We start from the raw sequence: 19294 nt of genomic DNA on the forward strand, positions 1-19294 counted from the left end.
TGCGACGTGCAGCACAGGGAGAACAGGGAGAAGAGAGGGAGAGAGAATGACACGTGGGGGCCACGTGTAAGAAAATTTCTTTATTTGAATCCAAATTTTTGGATTGTTACAGTGGACTTGCTATTTAGTAGGCCGGCGGGCTTGCTGCTGGGGCGACGAACAAGAAGGATGTATATGAATGAAATGGACCTCATCAGAAAATGTGCTCAAAATGCAAATGGAAAAGCTAGTCAGGACCTGGAAATGCCAAAGAGAAAGAAACAGACAACTTTCTTGCTGTGTATCTTGCCGTGGACGAGCCCCTGCAACACCGCCACCACCATCGGCCATAGAAGAGCGGCGCGGACCTGGGCATGGTTCACATCTCAGCGCGGGCGGCACCGGCTGCCGGAAACAGGAAATGGAGGATGGAGAACATGATGCTGTCGCTGCCTCCGCCTGGGTCCAATCCAGACCCCAACAATGATACAGATTTCAGAGTAGGCCTGTGCGTGGGTCCACACCCCAACAATAATCAACGAACAATACATGCATATATATGTGTGTGTGCGCTTGAATATAATTAGATCAGGATCCCATCCCTTGCTTGCTTGCTTTGCTGCTGAAATTATTTGACTAACTTTTCTATGCTACCTAAATCGATCTACCAGGATGTAATTATTAATTCCGTACGTATAAATCCTTGCCTTGTGCATGCTTAAACTTGAGGTCGTCGTAATATAATATTAATTTCCAGCTGCATGCAGATGGAACGAATCACTAGTTTTGCTTATGGTCGTTTTGGGTGTTGATCAAGCAAGGTGTGGTCAGTTTGGTAGTAGACGACATCCCCGTGGTCGCTGACAAAGTGATCCACTCTGAGACTCCTGAGGAGCACGCCAAAGAGGTGAAGTGGCAGCGGCCCTGCGGACTTCTGGGGCTCCCGGTAGTATCTGCCCAGCACCGGCCTCGCAGCCTTGGTCTGTTGATAAGTTGTTTTCAAATTTCCACAAATTTTATTTATATATATAAAAGTAGTAGTAGAAGAAGAAAGAAAAGGAAGAGTAGCTGCATGCATGCTTACTGCTTCTACGAGATGGTAGTGCGGGATCTGTGGGAAGAGGTGGTGGATGACATGGGTGCCGATGTCGTGGTGGATCTTGTTGATCCAGCCGTAGTCCCGGTCCACGGTGGTGAGCCCCCCACGCAGGTAGCTCCACTCCTCGCCGCGGTACCAGGGGAGCTGCTGCTCGGGGCTGCCGTGGTGGTGCAGGTACGTCACCAGGTCAAGCCACATCACAAATACAAGGTATGGGACGGTGTAGAGCTTGAGCAGGTGGAGTGGTCCGAAGGCGCACGCCATGGCGAGCAGCGATGCGAGCATGACGCAGCAGCAGGTGGTTGAGAGCATGACATCGGCCCGCTCCTTGGGGCTGAACAGGTCGCTGCTGGGAAGAAAGTGAGATCCATTCTTGCCGGGGCTCCTGTACCACTGCCAGCAGCAATATTGCATTGGGTTTCTTTCAATCAGTTACTAGCTAGTAATAACTTTATTTATTTCAGCACCCAGCAGACAGCAACATACTAGGTAGACGGGGAATGCGAGGAGCGGGAACGGGACGGTGAAGCGTAGCTTCTTGGTGCGTGGTTCAAGCTGCCGGTAAAGCTTCTCCGTGATCTGCAATGAAATGCATGCATTTGCATTTGCATTTGTCAAGACAAGGAATATATTTTGATGCCGGGCAATGCAAATGGAATCAAACTAAATGCCGGTTGCAGCTAGCTTGTACTATCAGCAGTAAGAATTGTTGATTTACAGAATTTGGCAGCAACTAATTAACTCGCTGGATGCATCCATGGGTTAATTAGATCTAGCTACCTACTGCATACATATATAGCTGGTGGCAGGCAGGCATCATGCATGCAGCATATGGACCACATACCAACTAATCGATCTCTGCCTGCCTGATATGCTAATAAGCCTTTTACTAATTAAGCTAGTGGAGAAAAATGCAATGCCATGTGCGGGCCTCCATATATAGCCCAGATCTGCAGTCTGAAAACTGGTCGCCCCAAGAAAGCAAAAGGACAATACTTACTCCTAGATAGATCACGACACATCCCGGACACTGACACAGCAAGGACGAATCCGACTAATTTAATTAATTATGGCAAAACCAACCTAATGGCTAACCATATATATATATGGAATTGCAATGGAGGTGGCCCATAAAATGAATTGAAGTAGATATGACTGACCGTTATTTCAACAAAAAAAAAGGAGAGATGCATGATGACTGACCGGGTGCCATGACTCGTCCCTTTCAATGTGGCCGTGGTTCTGATGGTGCGTTCTGTGGCTGATCCTCCTGCATGCATGCATTATATATACAATCACTTTTTCTTTGCTGCTGATGGTGTGCAGTGTAGTGACCGGATTTATTTAATTTGCAGGATTATTGTTAGTAGTAGTAGTAGTAGTATATTGTTACTGCTAGTTACGGCAAACGGAAATTGTTGTCAACTAGAGCTATTTTTTGTATATAATATGTTCCGATCGATGCTCTTAAAACGGCTACTACTGGAGCTTTACAGCTAGCTAGATGCGTGCATGCTGCTTGCTGCTTGCTGCTTGCTGCTTTACACACACATGCATATCAGCCAACAGAGATTCTCTGTGTAATGTCTTCTTCTTCTTCTTCTTCTTGAAAACTGTATCATGCATCTATGCAAGATATTTATCAACGACACGAATCGAATAACTTTGAAAAGAGAGAAAGATGACAGCAAAATATCTTCTTCTTCTTTTTGAAAATTGGACCATGCATCTATCCAAGATATATATCAAACTGACACGGATCGAATCTCTTTGAAAAGAACAAAATCAAGATCATGTGTGCTAGCTACTACCTTTCCTGCCTGTTGTCTACTTTTATCTTAGCGTATTTGCTTCCTTGGTTGGTAGAATGAAATGAAGATATATAGTAGCATACCATCCATGGTAGGGGACGAGGATGAAGGAGTGGAGGAGATGCCCCACCGCGCTGTTGAGAGTGCCGCTGTCAGAGAAGCTCCCGTGCCCACTGCATTAATTAATTTTATATATATATATAAGCAAATCAATATATATATATAATTATTCCACCATGCATATGCATGCATGGATCGATCGAAGAAATAATCAGATGTCACGTATACTATGTCTTGATAAATAAATAAATAAATTAATTAATAAACCAGCAGCAAGCAACCGCGCGTACCAGTCGTGTCCGAGGACGAAGAGCGCCCAGAACATTGTGCCCTGCGCCGCCCAGTAGATGGGCCAGAGCGCCCAGGTGTCGAGCGCCGCCGCCGCCACGGCCAGCCCCGCCACCACGGCCACGTCCCTTGCCACGTACGACAGCGACCGCAGGGGGCTCTTGCGCCAGCAGTGGGCCGGCACGGCGGCGCGGACGTCGCCGATGCGGAAGGGAGGCGGCTTGCCGGCGTCGAAGACCAAGCGGCTGTCTTCGGTGGCCTTGGCGGCCGCCTCCTCCTCCTGCCGCTGCTGCTGCTGATGCCTCATAATTTTATTTTGCGGGTACGGCGGCGTTGTTGTTTGCAGCTGCGTCGGCGTCGTCGTCTGCTGATGCATTATTCGATCGACGGCGGTGGCCGGAGAGCCTGCAGGAGGAGAATCGATGGACAGAGAAGAGAGAGTAATTGATTTGATTGGTAGAGAGAGAAGAACGAAGGAAGGAACAGGAGGAGAGGCCGCACCGGACGAGGAGAGAGAGAGAGACGGTGGTGGTGGTGTCGTGCGACTGCGCCCTCCCCTCCTCTCCTCCCGCCGCGCCGCCGTGTGTTGCGCTGCTCCTGCCAGCACCAGCACGCTTTATAGAAAGGAGGAGGACAGGCCCACATGAATACCTGCATGCAATGCAAGCCCGGCCTGGCCCACCTTGGGTGTTTAGTTCCCTCCCAAAACTTTTATGCTTTGTCACGTCAAAGCAAATAGCATTAAATAAAATTTATTAATAAATTTTTTTTACACAAATGAGTTATAAATCACGAGACGAATCTAATGAGCCTACTTAATTCATAATTTTCAACAGTGATGCTATAGTAACCATCTACTAATTATGAATTAATTAGGCTTATTAGATTCATCTCGCGATTTATCACCCATCCGTACAAAAGTTTTGTAAACAGATTTTACTTAATACTCCTAAATACTAGCAAGATTCTCTTTCTAAAAAATTTTAGGGGAATCAATCCAGAATCAAGTGGTTCTCAATTCTCATCATCATAAATAAAGTTGATTGGAAAACAAAAAAGGATCAAACAAATCAAAACGTACCTGCACATGCACCAGTAAAGTCCTGCAGTAGTACTAGCAAGAAAATTTATCACTCCACGCAACGTGTAATTTATTTGGGCTTATTTTCACGTTTATCCTACTGGGAGAAAAAAAATACAAACAAACACTCCGTGCATCCGTGCAATTTAATGGGGGCCAACAACTTGCGTAGTATGGCTGCACAAATTATTATTATTATTATTATTATTATTATTATTATTATTATTATTATTATTATTATTATATAGATTAAAAAATTATCCAATTTTGAACATTAATGACGAATGTCTACGACCATAAAAAAATAAATTCGGTTACATAGCCACAAGATACTTTGCAAAATCCTCTAAACTACTGAAGGGTGTATAGCCTATAATTATATGCATGTGCACAGTAATTATAAGCGGTCTCTAACCTTACTCAAGGGTGTCATTATTAGAGCATCTCCAGCCCAAGTCCCCAAACAGGTCCCCATCCTATTTTTTAGGAGTTTTGGGCTAAAACTCAACTCCAATTGAGACCCTATTTGGACTCCCATTTTACATGGGCCTCCAAATTGAAGGCCCAAGCCCCTGTAAACAGAGGCCTCCCATTTCCAATAAACGGATCGGCTTCTCCTTCTTCCAGCTCGCGACGCCCTCCCTGCGCAGCCGCCCTCCCTGCGCGCCGCCCCTCCTTGCGCGCGCCGCCCCGCCAGCCGACGCCCCCAGCACGAGGCGCCGCCCGCCACGCCGTCTCCGCCCGCCGCCTACCACCGTGTCGTCTCCCACCGCGCCGTCGCCGTCGCCCCTCCTTCTCCATGGACAGATCCACGCCGGCGTCCCGCGCCATCTCTGGCGGCGGGCGGCCTCCCCGTCCTACGACGGCTCCCCCGGAGAAGACGTGACGTCGTCCGTTCGTCGCACCGCATCCCCGTCCTACTGCAAATCCTCCCGCTGCCGGCCTTCCTCGTCGTCAAGATCTGCCATCTCCCGCCGACAGCCTACCTTGTAAGCTCCCCAACAATGCGCTCGTTCCTCCACGCAGTCGTCACACGTCCACCTTCACGGAGCCTCAAGGTGCTTCACCACCATTCTCCACCGCCGCCACCTTTGACGCCCGCAGCACGGCATCATCGCCAGTACTCATGTACGAGGCCGCAGACGACGACTTTAGCTCCACCCCAATAGTTGACTGGATGCCTGATTTCTCTGCAAATGTAAGTCAATGTTTACTCTGCGCCTTGCTTCTTGCACATCATCAAGTAGGCAGTGAATGTTTTCTGAATATTGCTTGTCAATGTTTTCTGAACCTTGCTTTTGGTCATGGACTGAAAATCATGTGGTGAGTGAAGCTCTGCACATGACTACATCAACTCACCTTTTCATGTAGGGAGTACTAAAAATTATGTCCAATCTAAATGCAACAGTGAACAGTGAATAAATCAGAGTTGATCTTTCTATTTTTCTGTTGCCATTGTATATTAGGTCTATTGCTGCTACTGTTTCAGTATCTATATTGCAGCACCCAAAATGTGTCACAAGAATTCCAGTGCTTGCCAAAGTTCTAATTGCATTCAGTAGACATGCTTATTTGTTTTCCTTTCACAGTGATGCTGTATTATTTCCATATGGACTATTGTTACGCCTGAAACTATCAACCTTGGAAACTGATTATTTACCTTTGTATTTGGATTTTCAGACTGCTAACTTTACGAGTGCCAACTTGAGAGGAGCTAATCTTGAAGCTGCCAATCTCAAGGTAAATTGAATTTTCTTTAACACGATTTCCTAATGTTCTTCCTGTAGAATTGAAGCAAGGGGTACAATGATAATCATTCAATTTACTTGGTCACTGAATGGACCATTCTGAGATGTTTCCATAGATAACTAGTTTACTTGGTCAGTTCAGCATTTTGCTTTACTAGGACAGTTACTAGACACCTGCTGTATCATTCAATTTCTCAATGTGAATTTCTCAATAGTTTCTGTCTGCTGCAGTCCTGAGATCTGCCATGGCCCAATTTCAAGGAAGAAATGCAGTTAGAATAAGAAGCTGTGAATTGTTGCCTGTCTTAAATTAGTGCTGCATTTTATGTCTAAGTTAGAACAATGTTTGGTTCTGACATTTTCTCTTATGCAGGACCCAAGGGCTTCTACCTCCCAATCTTTCAAAAACATGATGACACTGGACGACGATGCTGCAGTGGAATTACTGATGGCGTCGAATCCCACTCCAAGTAGTGGCAGGAAAGGAGTATCAAGGCGAGGCAGCGGCTACATTCAATGTGAAGATATCCATCTTTGCACATCTTGGATGAATATCAGCAATGACCCCATCATCGGTAATGAGCAGCCATCAAAAACTTATTGGAATAGGATTGCTGACGATTTCCACTAGAACAGAGACTTTGATTCCAATAGGTCTGCCAATTCTCTCGAGCATCGAATGGGGATCATACTGAAGGACTCCATGCTGTTCCAAGCATGCTATGAATAGATCGAGCGTCGTAATCCCAGCGGCGTCCCGTACCAAGAACATGTACTTGATCTCTGTTGCTGCTGCTATATCTTGTCATTGCTTTATATATATTCCTTCTATTGCCGTAACCCCAGCTGCTATATCTCGGTTATTGCAGATGATTGAAGCTCAAGCAAGGTATGCTAGAGCTTCAAGTGGAAAAAGTTTCCAACTCGTCCATTGTTGGCTCAAGGTGAGACATTGCGAGAAGTTCACATCACTGAGACAAAACAAGATGCCGAGTAGAAAGCAAGACGCTGCACCAGAGGGAGAAGAACAGCAAGAGGCCAGCCAATGCCCTCCTTCCAAGAAAGCCCGACCTCCGGGTAGAAAGCAATCCAAAGACAAGCTAAAAAAAAATGAAGGAGATGACGAGTACAAGGATATGATGCAAAATTTGATGGTAATGAAGGCCGAGGAACATAAGATGAAGAAAGAACGATGGGACAAAGATATGGCGCTCGAGCAGCGTAGGCTACAGATGGAGGAGCGGCGGCTGCAGTGGGAGCAGGAAAAGAAGATCATGTTCTGTGACATGACTACCATGGACGCTCATCAAAGGGCGTATGTCTTGGCGAAGAGAGCTCAAATAGCAAAGGAGACAAGTGCTGCTATAGTTGATAGCGCCGGTGCTAGTGTGGGCGACAGCGAGGAGAGCGTAGTGTAGCCGATGCTACTAGTGCTTGATAGCATGCCATCTGAATTATTTGTGCTGTAATGTACTATCAACTGAATAGCAGTATTGAATACTGCTCTAATGTTTATGGCCATCTGAGACTGAATTTTGTTGAAAAATTCTCTAGTGTATTATTATGAAGTCTGAACTGAATGTTATTCACTACTGAATGTTCAAATGGGTTCAAGCAATATTCAGTTGTGTGCTTTTCTGGAATGCATTTGTGCACAGTTCTACTGTGATGTTTCTTTTGTGTAAATTTAACCTCTGCATTGTTCAGAGCAATAGTCCTTGTGTAGCATGCTGATGCTGGTCATTCAGAGGGTTGGTTGTTGTACTTCTGTCAATTAACAGAATGGTCATTATTCTGAATTGGTTGATAGAATGGCAACACTTGGGCAAGAAACAGTGCTAGTTCAGATTGTTAACTGAACTGAGCATGGCTGGCTGATCTGTTGAACTGTTACAGTGTTGGTGCCCACATTGTTCTGTTAGTGATGTAAAGCATTGTAAGTATGAGAAGTAACATGACGAAAATAGTGAACCTGCCAATAATTTAGAGAACATTTAGTTTATTATGACTAACACTTACACTTACAGCAGAGAACATATATGACTAACTTATAAATAGGAAACAGATCACCAGATATAAATATCACAATTCACCAGGATTCTGTTTTCATATACTGTTAACAAATGGAACTTTTCAGTTGTCTGAACCATATTCTGTTTTTTTTCAGTTGGAACACTAACAGTTTGCACACTCCACAGGAATATAGAAGCCAATCCCTTTTGAGCGAGAGCTGCTGTAGCACTGCATCTGCACATGCAGATAGAAAAGGCCTGCACACTTCATTGAAGTATATTCTCTGCACTCAAGTCTCAAATAAACACTTGACAGAATGGAACAGAATGCTAATAGCATTGCAGTTCATTTGTGCCATTTCATTTTCCAGAATAACATAAACACTTCATTTGTTTTTCAGAATCAAACCACTGAAAGTTCAAATATTGTGCTATGCTTTACAATCTGTGAGCTATTTGATTCTTGATAGTTGAAATACAGTGTGCAAATAGAAATGAGCCCAGAAGGCTCACAATCCAAAATAAAACTCATAGCTGCTGAATGTTCTTTTTTCTCTCATTCTAAAGCAAAACTCACAATCCTGTACAGCCTTGGCAGCACACTAAAAAAACACTTTTTGATCCAAACAAATGGGCACTTAATGTTCTTGATTTCTCTATTCTACCCACAGCTGCAGAGTTCATCAAACAGGTGCTGGGAAGAGGAGACGAAGGTGGTGCCGCCACTGCCGCCGCCGCAGACCGGCAGCTCCACCCCTGCTCCTGCGTGCCGCCGTCGCCGCAGACTGGGCCAGTAGCACCGCTCCTGCTCCGGCGTGCCGCCGCTGCGGACCGAGGCCGTCGAGGACAGCGACTAGGCGAGGGAGCACTTGAGCTCACCCACGCTCGCGCCATGCTGCGGGCCTCCGCGCCAGAGAGAGCACCTCAACTCGGCCATGGAGCCTCGGCCTCGCCCAGGCAGCGCGTGCGAGCTCGAGAATGGAGCGCCGCAGGCCTGTCCCAAGGGCCACCTGAGCTCGCCCATGGAGCCTCGGGGGCCTCGCCCAGGCAGCGCGTCGAGCTCAAGCATGGAGCCAAGAGAGAGGAATCGAGGGGAGAGGGAGAGAGATGGAGAGAAAAATTGAGATCCTGATGTGTAGACCGAGAGAGATGCGAGAAGGAGAGGGATGCATCGGGAGGAAAAGGAATGGAGATGCGCAACAGCAAGATGGGCGGGCAAGGCGGTTGGGGGCGGGCCGATTCCGCGGAGGGCGGACGATGGCGACGAGCGGACGCGCGACGGCGGCGGTCGAGCGTGGCCGCGCGTGGGAGATGGGAGGGCGAACTGACAGATGAGTCCCACGTGAATAGGGGTTTGAGTTGCAGGCCCGGCTGGAGTTGGGCCTCAAATTGAGCTCTTATTTGTTGCAGGCCGGCTTGCAAAATGAAATTTGAGGACTCAATTTTGCAAGGCCCGGCTGGAGATGCTCTTATGTGATCAATTACTTTGCAAAATCCTCTAAACTACTACTAGCGGAGGCCGACCTATGTGAGCCCAGTTCGGAAGTTATAGGCCCGCACCAGCCATACACGGATGGGCTGTGGCCCTCTGCGTACTTTTTGTCGGGCTGTATTGTCTTTCCCCCACAAAATTATATGCGTGTATGTGCGTTGTGAGTGTCTGCGTTATATTATGTAATCTAAAAATATATATCATAAAAAAAAAGTACTCGTTCCACGTCGGGGAGTAAGCGTTCTGAATGGCGGTGTTTGAGGATGGGCTGCCAGACGTGTCGATTTGTGGTTGGTCCTAGTAGGTGGATGTAGCTTTTGCTTTTTAAACTTGTGATTTTCTCCTAAACTATAAATTCATTTTTGAATCCGTTTAAACCACCGCATTGCTGCGAATTAATCTGATAGAATGAGATCCAATATGAATATATTTTATTATTTTTTAAAATCAATAGTCTAAATGAACTCATTCAACATTTATATATACTACCTCAGCATTTTGATATCAAATGTTGAATTAACTTATCAAAATGTTGAACTTGATTTGATGAATTGTTGAATCTATAATTTTAAATGTTGACTGTATTAACATTTTCTATACAAGAATCACACAATCCCTGACAAAAAAAACAATGAACTAATTAGATAAAAGGAAGCGTAAGCATAAAACATTTCTACCTAGGCTGCTGACTTGCAGCGCTCTTGCATGTGCATCATTTGTGAATGTGCTGGTGTCCCTGCTTGCATGTTGCATAGGCCCAAGCTGATGATGCGGAATAGTGGGCCACGACACGTCGTGCGATGGATGGTTTATCCATCTTCCGGAATATAGACACCACTGACGCTACAGACTCACACCCTAAGGTATTCTTATCTTTTCCTTTTTAGGAAAAATTCGCTGTTTTTCATTTTTTTCTAAAATAAATTGTTTCTAAAAGTTAAAAAATGAGTAAGTAAGGATTAGGTACTCTTATAAATGACACTTAATTATGTACTGAGTTAAGGGTGGCAAAGTATTGAATCCTTCTTTATCTAAAATAAAAATAATCAAGTCGTTACAGCTACCATCCAACGAAGAGCGAAAAGGGAGATGGACATCTCCCACTCTGATCCCCGGTCCCAAAATTGTATTTGATGGAGATTTGAATTTGTAAAGGTTACGGTTGCGGCAACTACAAGCAAACGCGATATATATATATATATATATATATATATATATATATATATATATATATATATATATATATATATATATATATATATATATATATATATATATATATATATGGCCCATGCTTCTATCCACTCCTAACTTGTTGCAAGAAATTAAAGTTGTGGAAGATAAATTAAGTTAGGTGAGAGCAGACAACAGAAATTAGGAGCAGTATGTATGTAGCTAATTTCCTTCATTTTACACCAACAGCTCTGTAAATAAAGCGCACATGCTGATTAATATAATCATGGCTTGTTATGTAGGAGTAGTAGCAGCTACCACACACCAACTCAACTAGTATTTGAAGCAAAGCCAATATGCGACCTAGTTCTTGTATGAAATTGCCAATTGCCACGAGGGAGGTTGAGAAGCAAGGCAGCCGGGTCTGTATGAAATTTAACTGTCACCATTGCTTCATCAAAAATTAGAGGCCAATGTCAGGTATATAACAACTTTTAGCCTCATTTTGTTTTGCTCGCCCCTCCAAGCTAGTGCCCTAAAATGAAATGCAGCAAAATAAAAAGGAAGTAGCAAAAGTTGTATGTATCACAACATTTTGTTCCTCTTCTGCTCTACTAGTCCCCCCTCTTGTGGGGTTACGAGATACTCACTCTGTTTTCTATTTACATGTATTAGATTTGTCCTAAGGCCATGTTTAGTTCCCAAAAAAATTTTTACAGTACGCATCACATCGAATTTTTGGATATATGCATGAAGCACAAAATATAGTTGAAAAAATAATTAATTATACAATTTAACTGATTAGCACGAGATGAATCTTTTAAGCGCAATTAGTCCATGATTGGACATTATTTGTCAAATAACATCAAAATGCGCTACAGTGCCAAAATCAAAAACTTTTCACTAACTAATCAAGGCCTAAGTCAAATTTGACAACTTTGATTAAATTAATAGAAAAATAATAGCTTTCAAAACATCAAATTTATTTTATTGAATCCACCGTGGAATATATATTGATAGTGCATCCGTTGGGTAGTATAGTTGTTGTTATATTTTCTATAGAATTGGTCAAGTTAGCCAAGTTTGATTTAGGACAAATCTAGTATGACATGTAAAAAATGAAGTAGTAGATGTTGAGGCTGGTTGACCTAGAAGAAACGCCAGTTACTTCTTTGTTTTTATTTACATGTCGCATTAGGTTTATACTAAGTTGAACTATTCAACTTTGACCAAATTTATAGAAGAAAAAAAGATAACATTTTTTACACCACCAAATTTATTTCAGTGAATCACCGTGAAATAAATGTTGATAGTGCATATTTATTGGTAGTACATGTATTGCAATATTTTTCTACAGAGTTGATTAAAACTAGCTAAACTTAATTTAGAACGAATCTAGTACGATAGGTAAATAAAAGTGGAGGAAGTAGTTTTAGGCCGTGCGGTGAGGTGTGAGTGAGAAATTGAGAATGATGGCCACCAAACAGACCAGAGTAGCAGACCACCACCCTACCATACCACACGCCGGACCCCGACGCCGACACTTCGCCGCCTGCCGGCCCAACTGCTCAAGGAAGGAAGAACCGAAGAAGCCTGTACAAAATCTGAGGCCGCGTTCCCCGCCGCGGGATCGGCGGCCTTGCCCTTCTTGACTTGGGTGGCATCCCCTTCAAATTGAAGGCTTCAATTCCCCAGCAGCTCCAGCTCCAGCTCCTTCGCCATGGCCAAGCCACCGCCTCCCACCTCCCCCTCCGATCCCCCGCTTCCCACCGCCGCCGCCCCCAAGCCCCGCACTTTCGGCCTCTTCTCCTCCTCCGCGCGCTCCCTCCTCGCCGCGGCGCGCCGCTCCCCCGTCACCACGCTCGTCGTCGCCTTCTTCCTCCTCGCCCTCTTCATGTACGGCGAGGACGTCCGCACCATCGCCGAGCTCTCCATCGACGACTACCTCTACCCCGACGCCGACCTCTACAATGTCTCGGGGCTGCCCCCGCTGCTGCTCCACCCGCCCACCTGCGACCTCTCCGACGGCCGCTGGCTCTTCGACAACGTCTCGCTCCCGGCCTACAGGGAGAAGGACTGCACCTTCCTCACCAAGCAGGTCACCTGCCTCGCCAACGGCAGACCCGACGATACATGGCAGTACTGGAAATGGCAGCCCAACCAGTGCTCCCTCCCAACGTACGATTCTTCTTCCCTCCAGCTCCATTCTGCTCCCTCCGATCCAGATCTGCCACTTTAATTTGTTGCCTACTAAACTATATAGTAGTACTAATTGCGCTAAAGATTGCATCTTTGCTCTCCAATGCACTAGTATCGCTAATTTGGTTTGGGGATCCGATCAAATGCATAGGTTCGACGCTCGGAGATTCATGGAGACCATGCGCGGGAAGCGGCTCATGTTCGTGGGGGACTCGCTCAACCGCAACCAGTGGGAGTCGCTCGTGTGCCTGGTGCAGCCCATCCTGTCCAAGGGCAGGAAGAAGATCGTCAAGCGAGGCTCCCTCACCATCTTCCACGCCAAGGAGTACCGCGCCACGCTCGAGTTCTACTGGGCGCCCTTCCTCGTCGAGTCCAACTCCGACAACCCCAAGATCCACAGCATCGAGCACCGGATCATCAGGCCCGACCGGATCGAGGGACACGCCAAGTACTGGAAGGACGTCGACTACCTCATCTTCAACACCTACATCTGGTGGATGAACACTGCTGACATGAAAGTCAGGTCAGTACACTCCATCATCACCCATTCCTTTCTGCTCTGCTCGATTAATTCCCAACTCATTCCGGACTGGAAATGCATAGCTTCTCTGCATCTTTCTGCAATCAAGCATTGGAACCATGTTCTGAGTATGTTGAATTTTTGCAGGAGACCTGATTCAAGGTATTGGTCACAGCACGACGAGGTTCCCAGGATTGAGGCATATGGACGAGTGTTCAAGACGTGGTCTGAATGGTTGAATAACAACATTGACCCTGCCCACACCTCCGTCTTCTTCATGACAATTTCCCCTCTTCACATCAGGTGAACAAACTAAAAGCTGCATTTATATTTCCTCCTTTTTTTTCTTCTATGGTACAAACAATGGTGGTTCGCTGTGGACTTTGATTAGTTCCTTTATTTAGGAGTGACTTGCAATGCAACCTTGAGCTTTTTGGACCACTGTCGGACCAATTGGACTCCATACATACTAGGCTTGATTGAAGTGGTTTGTTAAGCCCAAATTGCCTTCTTCAGAAGCAATGTTCCACTTTCTAGTCTGCAGGGCACAACATCATTGTCCACTCTACCAAACTCTGCGGTCAATGTTTGGAATTCAGCTGTTTGGTTAGTCCATGACCCACTAAGGAAAATGATCAATGGCCTAACTTATTGGTCTTATAGTCCATGCTTTCATTTCAGTTTCCTGGACTTCATTCACTACTCTCAAGTAGATAGATATCTCTCAGATTTGTTGTAAATGCGATCAGAAAGGAGGGAGGGTACTGTAGACTTGGTACCATGAATCCATGATATATGCATGTTAATAATCTTGAGAATCGAGTGTTTGCAAAATTAAAGACTGATGGAATCTTAAGTTATATGCGTTTCGCTCACTATATTTCAGGCGTTGTGTGGTTCACATGATATACGGAATCTTAAGGTTCATAAGTATGTGTAGACTAAAGTACACCAAAATTAGTAGTGATGGCTGGGAGATCGTGTTAGGATCTCAACAAACTTCTATGTGGGCCTGGCTCACAATTAGGAAGGGAAAAGGCACCATTTTGTCCAACAGCAAAAACATGAAAGCTGGGATTTGACATGTAAACAACCTCTAGACAGAAAAAAAAATGGAGCCCCACTGTTTCCGAATTGGCTTCTCTATTTGTCCTGATTCCTGATAGAGACTTAGACTGTGACTCTGTGACTACTTTGTGGTGATGTGCTGGAGTGTTACCAAGGAAAAGATAGATACATGGATGATTACCAAGGAAAAAAAAAACTCCCCTGTTAAAATTATGTTTGTAAAGTCATGATCAAGGCTATTTTTTTTGTTATTTTGTAATCCCATGCCATGGCTATTAAAGTTGTCGTTCTGCTTGAGAAAGAAGGGGATTCTTATCCTAGTAAAACTGTTGGGCAGTTATGCCATTGTATGTTGAACCTGTGACCTTGGAGCATTTGAATTTAGTTTGATATACAGTACGGTGTTACAGAACTCCACTTTCACTAGGAGAATATCTACTTGAATGTTGCCTCCTAGTTGGGCTGAAAGAAAAATAAAATATAGTAATACATTTGGTGGAAATGAAATTATATTATTCACAGGACTCCTAATTCTCTATCATGCTCGCACTAAGGCTGAGACATAGTGGTTAGAGTAGTAAGTCAATAGAGGTGGCCTTTGACTTATCATCAATGCTGCCATCACCAGTTAGATAGGAATGCAATATTATATATGTGGCCCGCAGTGAGTTACATACGCATACCGATTTCTTTCTTATTGATACTCAATAATCCAGCCATTTAGCCAAATGCCTGAATGTTTAGTCTCTCTTAGAATCTTTTACTCTCCATGTTCGTTACATACTTGCTTCTCCCATGTGGGTGTCAACTACAATGAGGCTAATCAGTTGTTATCTTAATCAAGGATCAATGGCGTATTTAAAGTTGCATAGAAGTGCTCTATTAATGGTTGCAGTTAAATTGTGTTGGCCAGCTCTATCATCAGGTTTCAACTCTTGTGCATTGTTAGACTCAAACTAACTTATTGTTATAATAGTGAGCGTCTCTGGAGCAGAGTAAAATATAGGCATCATGTGAGCCTTGAGTGCCTTGTGACAAGTATTTTGCAATAAGTCATTGCTGGTGTCTGCAATACTAATGTTTCATAGGACTCTTACACCACCTGCTTCCACATGGGCATGTCCTGGACAGCATAATAGAAAGCAGGCACCATTTTGTTGCATGTTGTATGATGCACTTTGACTTTGTTTTTACACCTTGTATGACTATAGGATTCTTTGGTGCTGAATCATATTGATTTCTTGGCGTGTTGTTTGATTTTATTCTGATGTACTCGTGTACCAGTTGGAAAAAAATATAGAAAAGGAACAAGATAAAAGCAATTGTGGTTAGATGGTGTCAGCATAAAACTAGCTTCAAATTTCTGTTGTTTTTGAGTTGCGAATTGTCACGATATTTCAGACATCTCCTTACGTGTTGATCTTGCTAAAACTTACTTCCTTTTTGTGAAAACAGCCCAAATAACTGGGGGAACCCTGAGGGGATCAGATGCGTGAAGGAGACGCTTCCGTATCAGAACTACAGCCAACCCCTGGACCTGTACCATGACATGCGGATGTTTGATCTGGTAGTAAAGGTGGCTAGCTCCATGGAGAAGGTTCCAGTCACAGTGATTAACATCACGAGGATGTCAGATTATCGGAAGGACGCCCACACATCGTTGTATTCTATCCGGCAAGGTAAGCTGCTGACACCAAAGCAGAAGGCAGACCCGGAGAAGTTCGCAGACTGCATCCATTGGTGCCTTCCCGGCGTGCCGGATGTGTGGAACCAGATACTTTACACGAGGATCCTTTCGAAATCATCTTGGCACTCAAATTCTGCGGCTCCTCCCTTGCAGTCACTGCCTCCTCCTGCCCAATGAGAATCTTAGCAGGGGCTTGTGGTTTTTACCATGGCATAGGAAAAATGTATGATTATTCATTCTTTTGTCTTTCTTTTTGGGTAGATTGAGTAAAGGTTAGAGTAAAAAGGAAATGGATGGGCTGATCACTGACGGCATGGCATGGCATGGCATGTAAAGTGTAAATGAGTTTTGAGTTAGCCAATTGAGCGAACAGCAGCGATCATGTAGACAGTTGCCTTATGAATATATATATATATATATACTATACCAGTTTCCAGACAGAAATTAGCCATATGTAACCTGTTTCCTGTTGGATGACACACAAGGTGGATATGTATACGCAGTGCTTCTAATGCTTGAGAAGCATGTATACAGGAGAATCATGTAAAACAATGTTTGAGTTTTTTTTTTCTGAAGGAGTATACATGAGCTTGTTTTGGGCACATTTCTGCCTAGAGGCTTCGTCTTGGTTGTCCAATGACAACAGATGCTACAGAAATCTCATTCATTTTGCATTGCCAACGAGCTGTTACACAATCGCAACTTTAAATAAAATTATTATAAAGGCCTCATTACACACTAATCCATGGGCTACAGCCCAGATCAGGCCCGTTTCTTCAGTAGCCTAACTGTCCTCAGCAGGTAGTTGAGTCCACTATGGCCATGTTTTCTTGTTGTAGTTTTCCAAATACACCCTGTTTAAGTTAGGTATTCCAAATACACTTCTAATGGTTATTACAAAACAATTCAAAATCCAACCTGTCACTAAAATACTTCTCATCTGCAAAACAACAACAGACTAAAATTACGCATCAAATGAAAACAACAAAATAAAAAGAATAATTTGCATCCACCATACAACAACTTGGCAGGTACGTGCAAATTAGTCCAACAACTTGTAAGATGCTCAATTTAGTACAATAACTTGACAACTGGGTACAGATTGATCCAACAACTTAGAGAAAGCTTAATTTAGTGCAATAACTTGGTAAATTGGTGCATTCACAGTTCCAACGTTTCATGACAATGTATTTGCTAACATCAGGTCACAATAAAGAGTATATTCATGTCAGAACATATTATTTGACAATAGATTTTCATGTCGCAATGGACGCCAATAATTTTATTCTCAGAATAAATTAATCATGGTTTCATTAAAAGTAATATTATTTAACCACCATTACAACAACAACATATTAAGCACGGTAGATGAGCGTCAATAATTCTTAGTTCAAATTGCTGATGGTGATCCGGTTGTTGCTTTTCAACTATGTACAATTTTTTATTAGTACAAATTCAATAAAATTTTAGAATTACCATTAGCATCACTGTTTTTATTAGTTCAAATTCAATAAAATTTTAGAATTACACCATTAGCATTACTGAAACACTGAAGTCGATAAGAGAGACCCTAAAATCTTAGATTTCTTCTGCACTTCTGTCATGTATTCAACAATGCTCATGTTTGTTTCTGTTTATTATTTTATTTAGCTCATTTTCCTTTCTAACAAATATAGGAGGCTTTAAAAATATATGTATATGTACCAAGCTCCTAAAAAGTATCAAAAGTTTGTATCAACATATTGACTTTTTTTAGCTTAACAGTGCATATAATCAAACATATCGAAAATAGTGAGGGTGGATTTTTCAATATTGAATATAAAACTAAATAGTTTTAATCAAAATTAAATCACTATAAAAAATAATTAATATAAATACATAACATTAATTTCTAAACACTAAGGGTTTTCATCTTGGCCAAATACATTGCCACGCAGGCGCAACATGAAAAATCAAGGGTCAAATAATACTTAATAATTTATCCTAATGTGAATATACTCTTTATTGAGACCTTGCGTTAGTTATATTGCTGTGTAATGTTTGGACTGCGAATGCACCTATTTGCCAAGTTATTGCATTAGATTGGGCATTTTACAAGTTGTTGGACTAATCTGCACCCATATGTCAAGTTATTGCACTAGATTGAGCACTTTACAAGTTGTTGGACAAATTTGCACTCACCTAACAAGTTCTTGTATGGCGGGTGCAATTTACTCAAATAAAAATAATAATTAGCTAGTTTTTGAACTAGATTATATGGAACTATAAATCTCTTTTTTCTTCAAAATATTGATAACTATGTCAATAACAAATTATTGATAATTTTACAGATTAAAAAGGTATCGGTATACACTTATAAGTTTCTCATGAATATCTTTTAGTTTTCGCTAAAAGTGATATAGGTATTATGATGACTCATGTTTTAGAGAAAAAAAAAATTATTGTGTATTTCTTATCCTACATTCCTCCTATTCTTATGTAACCTATTGCGTCCTAACTATTAATGACTATCATACTCCTATTAGTGGAGAAGGTAATTACAATTATTTACTAATTTTTAACACCACAATTACATGGATTATACAATTAATTACAATAAAGATTAGAAAAACTAATAACCACAATCACAATCCACGTTTTCATGTCGTGTTGTTTTCCTTTGCCAATGCATGCATCAACATATAGTTACATCATATAATATAACTCTAAATACTACTGATTAAGAATCCAACAACCCAAGATGAAAAGAACAAATAAACATTATGTAGACATGGTATTTTCTTCTCTTATATGTGGACACGGTATTCACGTATAAGTGATGCCATCATTGTTCAACTTTCAGCATAATAATCTCAAGTAGTATGTGAATACTTACATGAACATTCTTCCTTTACCCGTGCCAAATTTAAATCTTGATGATGAGGAGGAATCTGCCTCTCTTAATCACAATATAGGAAGTTTTGATTGCGATAGGATATAGCCTGCCCTGCCTTGGTAGCGAAGGAAGGAGGGGTGGGTTGGTATAAAGGATGGAGGAATGATTATCCTTCCAACATAACTTAATCTTTTTTGAAAAG

At 42.8% G+C, this 19294-nt stretch overlaps 2 protein-coding genes across 3 annotated transcripts; one reads left to right on the plus strand and one right to left on the minus strand.

The window, feature by feature from the left end:
* Positions 1 to 169: 169 nt before the first annotated feature.
* On the minus strand, positions 170 to 3822 carry LOC120696494 (fatty acid desaturase DES3-like). 2 transcript variants are annotated; one of them, XM_039979422.1, is made up of 7 exons: positions 3739 to 3822; positions 3240 to 3642; positions 2973 to 3062; positions 2282 to 2348; positions 1565 to 1657; positions 1064 to 1471; positions 170 to 961 (listed from the first exon to the last, which is right to left on the minus strand). In XM_039979422.1, the coding sequence occupies exons 2-7, from the start codon at positions 3611 to 3613 to the stop codon at positions 770 to 772; spliced, it is 1224 nt and encodes a 407-aa protein (XP_039835356.1). In that variant the 5' UTR covers positions 3614 to 3642; positions 3739 to 3822; the 3' UTR covers positions 170 to 769. The 2 variants fall into 2 exon arrangements, with proteins under 2 accessions (XP_039835356.1, XP_039835355.1); XM_039979421.1 differs by having other exon boundaries at positions 3762 to 3800.
* An 8641-nt stretch (positions 3823 to 12463) lies between these two features.
* LOC120696495 (protein trichome birefringence-like 28) lies at positions 12464 to 16646 on the plus strand. The gene is made up of 4 exons (XM_039979423.1): positions 12464 to 12921; positions 13094 to 13465; positions 13610 to 13765; positions 15986 to 16646. Exons 1-4 carry the CDS (start codon positions 12464 to 12466, stop codon positions 16392 to 16394), a joined length of 1395 nt encoding a protein of 464 aa, XP_039835357.1. The 3' UTR covers positions 16395 to 16646.
* Positions 16647 to 19294: the final 2648 nt, after the last annotated feature.

This window comes from Panicum virgatum, chromosome 3K (assembly GCF_016808335.1).
Source record: "Panicum virgatum strain AP13 chromosome 3K, P.virgatum_v5, whole genome shotgun sequence".
In the NCBI taxonomy this organism is placed as follows: Eukaryota; Viridiplantae; Streptophyta; class Magnoliopsida; order Poales; family Poaceae; genus Panicum; species Panicum virgatum.

What these genes read in the sequence shown, in the direction of transcription:
- LOC120696495 (XM_039979423.1), top strand. Translation starts at nt 12,464, where the DNA reads ATGGCCAAGCCACCGCCTCCCACCTCCCCCTCCGATCCCCCGCTTCCC. An exon ending in ACTGCTGACATGAAAGTCAG is followed by an intron (nt 13,466 to 13,609) that starts GTCAGTACACTC and finishes GAATTTTTGCAG; the next exon opens with GAGACCTGATTCAAGGTATT. An exon ending in ATTTCCCCTCTTCACATCAG is followed by an intron (nt 13,766 to 15,985) that starts GTGAACAAACTA and finishes TTGTGAAAACAG; the next exon opens with CCCAAATAACTGGGGGAACC.
- LOC120696494 (XM_039979422.1), bottom strand. Translation starts at nt 3,613, where the DNA reads ATGCATCAGCAGACGACGACGCCGACGCAGCTGCAAACAACAACGCCG. An exon ending in TTCGTCCTCGGACACGACTG is followed by an intron (nt 3,063 to 3,239) that starts GTACGCGCGGTT and finishes TAATTAATGCAG; the next exon opens with TGGGCACGGGAGCTTCTCTG. An exon ending in CTCGTCCCCTACCATGGATG is followed by an intron (nt 2,349 to 2,972) that starts GTATGCTACTAT and finishes GCATGCATGCAG; the next exon opens with GAGGATCAGCCACAGAACGC.